Source organism: Nerophis ophidion, linkage group LG13 (assembly GCF_033978795.1).
Source record: "Nerophis ophidion isolate RoL-2023_Sa linkage group LG13, RoL_Noph_v1.0, whole genome shotgun sequence".
Classification (NCBI taxonomy): Eukaryota; Metazoa; Chordata; class Actinopteri; order Syngnathiformes; family Syngnathidae; genus Nerophis; species Nerophis ophidion.
Window position 1 is genome coordinate 1,800,586 of NC_084623.1, and position 5,000 is coordinate 1,805,585.

General features: G+C 38.1%; 2 protein-coding genes across 9 annotated transcripts in view; both read right to left on the minus strand.

Annotated features, from left to right (window-relative positions):
• LOC133564076 (CCR4-NOT transcription complex subunit 11) overlaps positions 1–1,518 on the minus strand; it is a 14,107-nt gene extending 12,589 nt beyond the window's left edge. Inside the window, exon 1 of one of the 2 annotated variants that reach the window (XM_061918164.1) lies at positions 512–1,518. In XM_061918164.1, coding sequence (XP_061774148.1) covers positions 512–830 — 319 coding nt within the window. In that variant the 5' untranslated portion in view covers positions 831–1,518. The remainder of the gene's footprint in view (positions 1–511) is intronic. The other variant, XM_061918165.1, reaches the window with a different exon arrangement.
• Positions 1,519–4,658: 3,140 nt separating this feature from the next.
• LOC133564882 (transmembrane protein 237A-like) overlaps positions 4,659–5,000 on the minus strand; it is a 31,225-nt gene continuing 30,883 nt past the window's right edge. For all 7 annotated transcript variants that reach the window (XR_009809359.1, XR_009809360.1, XM_061919421.1 and 4 more), the window contains one exon: positions 4,659–4,802. Coding sequence is in view for 5 of the 7 variants with exons in the window: in XM_061919421.1 (XP_061775405.1) it covers positions 4,741–4,802 (62 nt within the window). In the remaining 2 variants the exon portion in view is untranslated. The remainder of the gene's footprint in view (positions 4,803–5,000) is intronic.

The following is a 5,000-nucleotide window of genomic DNA, read 5'->3' on the forward strand; positions in this document are numbered from 1 at the left end:
ACCAGTGTAACAACAACCTTGTTCCTGCATGTGAAACATCCACCAGTGTTGGAATACAACTCTTTACCAGTGTAACAACAACCTTGTTCCTGCATGTGAAACATCCACCAGTGTTGGAATACAACTCTTTACCAGTGTAACAACAACCTTGTTCCTGCATGTGAAACATCCACCAGTGTTGGAATACAACTCTTTACCAGTGTAACAACATAACAACAACCTTCTTCCTGCATGTGAAACATCTTCGTCCTATTTCTTGTTCACACTTCATTATTTATCTCGTCCTATTTCATGTTCTGACGTCATTATTTATCTCGTCCTATTTCGTGTTCTGACATCATTATTTATCTCGTCCTATTTCGTGTTCTGACGTCATCATCTCGTCCTATTTGGTGTTCTGACGTCATTATTTATTTCGTCTTATTTCGTGTCCTGACGTCATTATTTCCATTTCTCCTCCTGGGAGCATGTTTGGGGTTCCCCGGGGCACGTGTCGCGCACGCGCACTGACCTGAGAGCACCTTCTCGTGCTCGTGTCCGGCGGGCGCGGGGTTGAGCAGGTGCGCGAACACGGCGGCGAAAGGGTTGGCGGCCAGCGGCTCGGTGCGGTACATCTCCCACAGCAGGTAGAGGGCCGTCAGACGCTGCGGGGAGCTGGGCAGCAGGTCGGGCTGCTGGAGGAGCATGACCAACGCCGAGCCCACCCGGAAGTGCTCCGCCTTGCCGAAGTAGTGGTGGAAGTGCGTGGACAGCGTGTCGAAGGTGTTGGTGCAGGCTTCCTCCGAGATGATGCCCAGCAGGTTGGACAGCTCCTTGGGCGCCAGCGTCATGGTGGTGGTGGTGGTGGTGCCGCCTCCGCCTCCTCCGGCGCCTAACGCCAGTCCTGCATGCTGGGCAGGCCGAGTGTGCGAGATGGGGGGCGGCGGCGGCAGCTGGCTAGTCGCTAGTTAGCTCTTAAGCCGGGCGCTAGTTAGCTGGCTAATCGCTAGTTAGCTCTTAAGCCGGGCGCTAGTTAGCCGCTGTCTAGTCGCTAGTAAGCTTCTAGGTCTGCCGCTAGTTGGCCGGTGGCTAGTCGCTGGTTATTATCTTGGCCGGCCGCTAGTTAGCTGGCTAGTCGCTAGTTATTTCCTTGGCCGGCCGCTAGTTATCTGGCTAGTCGCTAGTTATCTGGCTATTCGCTAGTTATCTGGCTAGTCGCTAGTTAGCTGGCTAGTCGCTGGTTATTATCTTGGCCGTAGTTAGCTGGCTAGTCGCTAGTTATTTCCTTGGCCGGCCGCTAGTTAGCTGGCTAGTCGCTCGCCGGCTAGCGAGGTGTTGGCCTCGTACTGCTAACCGACAGAAAAGAGCGACGCCATGAGGAAGTTTTGCGGTCCCAGCGGGTGTTTAAGTGTCTGAGCGAGCCTTAAACACAAAGTGGTCGCAGTTATTCGGCGCGCCTTTCCCTCAAGAAACCTCCAGCGGTGTCGGCGAGCTTGGACTTTTGAAATGACGATTGGAGCGTTTCCGGTGAAGTGCATCACGGGAAATGAAGTTCGCTCTTTGAACAATTTCCCTCGACCACTTCCGGAGTGGTGCATTTTGGGACTTGGAGTGAAGTGATGTGAATTTGAAACTAATAAAGAAGAAGAATGGATGAGATTGATTTAGCGCCACTTTAAATCGCTAAAAAGCACCCTAACTGATCGTTAATTGAATCAACTCTTAAAGTCTTCATGGATACTACTGACATTTTTAAAATGAGGTTTTCAAATATAACGCCATTTTCTTGTCTCCAGCCTTCACAACAAAGATGTCGTCACGTGTTGGACAATAACATGTCTTCACGCTAACAATGTAAATATTGATTATAGTATAAATCTCACCTTGACTGGTCATGAATATTATTCAGTTAAAGAAAGTTGTTTGTTAGCACTTGCCTTTAAAGATCAATGCATGTGTTGTCAGTCATTTTGTTCAAACATGAAAAGCCATTCGTTATTAATCAATTCATTTAAAGATGAATCAAGTTTTTAATATTTGTATTCAAACATGAATAAAGTCATTTTTATTTAGTCATTTCATTTAAAGATGAATAAAGTCATTGATTATTGATCATTTGAAGTTGAATAAAGTCAATTCAGTGACCGTTCTTAAAGAACACTTTGATTGATTGAGACTTTTATTAGTAGATTGCACAGTACAGTACATATTATTAGTAGACTGCACAGTACAGTACATATTATTAGTAGATTGTACAGTACAGTACATATTATTAGTAGATTGTACAGTACAGTACATATTATTAGTAGATTGCACAGTACAGTACATATTATTAGTAGATTGCACAGTACAGTACATATTATTAGTAGATTGTACAGTACAGTACATATTATTAGTAGATTGCACAGTACAGTACATATATTAGTAGATTGTACAGTACAGTACATATTATTAGTAGATTGTACAGTACAGTACATATATTAGTAGATTGCACAGTACAGTACATATTATTAGTAGATTACACAGTACAGTACATATTATTAGTAGATTGTACAGTACAGTACATATATTAGTAGATTGCACAGTACAGTACATATTATTAGTAGATTACACAGTACAGTACATATTATTAGTAGATTGTACAGTACAGTACATATATTAGTAGATTGCACAGTACAGTACATATTATTAGTAGATTACACAGTACAGTACATATTATTAGTAGATTGTACAGTACAGTACATATTATTAGTAGATTGCACAGTACAGTACATATTATTAGTAGATTGTACAGTACAGTACATATTATTAGTAGATTGTACAGTACAATACATATTATTAGTAGACTGCACAGTACAGTACATATTATTAGTAGATTGCACAGTACAGTACATATTAGTAGATTGTACAGTACAGTACATATTATTAGTAGATTGTACAGTACAGTACATATTATTAGTAGATTGCACAGTACAGTACATATTATTAGTAGACTGCACAGTACAGTACATATTATTAGTAGATTGTACAGTACAGTACATATTATTAGTAGATTGCACAGTACAGTACATATTATTAGTAGATTGCACAGTACAGTACATATTATTAGTAGATTGTACAGTACAGTACATATTATTAGTAGATTGCACAGTACAGTACATATATTAGTAGATTGTACAGTACAGTACATATTATTAGTAGATTGTACAGTACAGTACATATATTAGTAGATTGCACAGTACAGTACATATTATTAGTAGATTACACAGTACAGTACATATTATTAGTAGATTGTACAGTACAGTACATATATTAGTAGATTGCACAGTACAGTACATATTATTAGTAGATTACACAGTACAGTACATATTATTAGTAGATTGTACAGTACAGTACATATATTAGTAGATTGCACAGTACAGTACATATTATTAGTAGATTACACAGTACAGTACATATTATTAGTAGATTGTACAGTACAGTACATATTATTAGTAGATTGCACAGTACAGTACATATTATTAGTAGATTGTACAGTACAGTACATATTATTAGTAGATTGTACAGTACAATACATATTATTAGTAGACTGCACAGTACAGTACATATTATTAGTAGATTGCACAGTACAGTACATATTAGTAGATTGTACAGTACAGTACATATTATTAGTAGATTGTACAGTACAGTACATATTATTAGTAGATTGTACAGTACAGTACATATTATTAGTAGATTGCACAGTACAGTACATATTATTAGTAGATTGTACAGTACAGTACATATTATTAGTAGATTGCACAGTACAGTACATATTATTAGTAGATTGCACAGTACAGTACATATTATTAGTAGATTGCACAGTACAGTACATATTATTAGTAGACTGCACAGTACAGTACATATTATTAGTAGATTGCACAGTACAGTACATATTATTATTAGATTGCACAGTACAGTACATATTATTAGTAGATTGCACAGTACAGTACATATTCCCTACAATTGACCACTAAATGCTAACACCCCAATCAATTTTTTCAACTTCTTTAAGTTGGGGTCCACCTTCATCAATTCATGGTAGTTCTTCATCTTGTCCTTAGGCCCACTTAGGAAGTTTTGAAGGAGACTTTAGTATTCACCAATGTTTTCTGAGCTGGGATTTGTTGGAAGGTAAGAAGAAGATCTAAGAGAGAACTCTCAGTGTGGCCTCTTTGTTCTTAAGTGTGACAAGTTCCCTTACTTCTATTGTCTAGTCTTACATTCATACAGTGCTTCTCAAATAATTTCTGTCACGCCCCCCACCCCTTTGGAAGAAAAAAATATTTTGCATTATTATATTTCCCCCGTGGGAAAATTCTGTAATCTGTTTGTGTTTTCTCCGTGTCTTTGATGTTCAGCTTTTCCCCTGGAATTGTGCCCTCATATGGGGAATTAAGGGTGTGTTTATATACAAATTATGATAGACACGCACGCGCTAACCATTTTGCTGCCAGCAACTTAAGAACAGCAGGTGGGAACAATTTGGCCGTTTAAGAACACGTCATGAATTGGAATGGACTCCTCTTAGGAAATCACTTAGGAAGAAAGATAAGAGGAAAAGTTAGGAACTTATTTCTGAATGAGGCCCACTGATTATTGATCATGTAGCAGTGATTCCACTTGATGACTAGAAGCAGGACAAGAAGATGCTGTGTTTATTTGGACTTAAAGTGTAGAAAAAAATAAAATAAATGGTGTGCAGGACACTTGGACAATGTTTTAGGCAGGAATGTTGTCTTCTCCTCTGGGATAACCTTCCACCTCCATGGACATCAGGAACTCTGCAAATACCATAATATATTTATTATATGTATACACAGTATATGTATATATGAATTCTATGTAATATACACAATAAATGTATATATATTATATGTAATATACACAATATATCTATGTATATATTATATGTAATATACACAATAAATGTATGTATATTATATGTAATATACACAATATATCTATGTATATATTATATG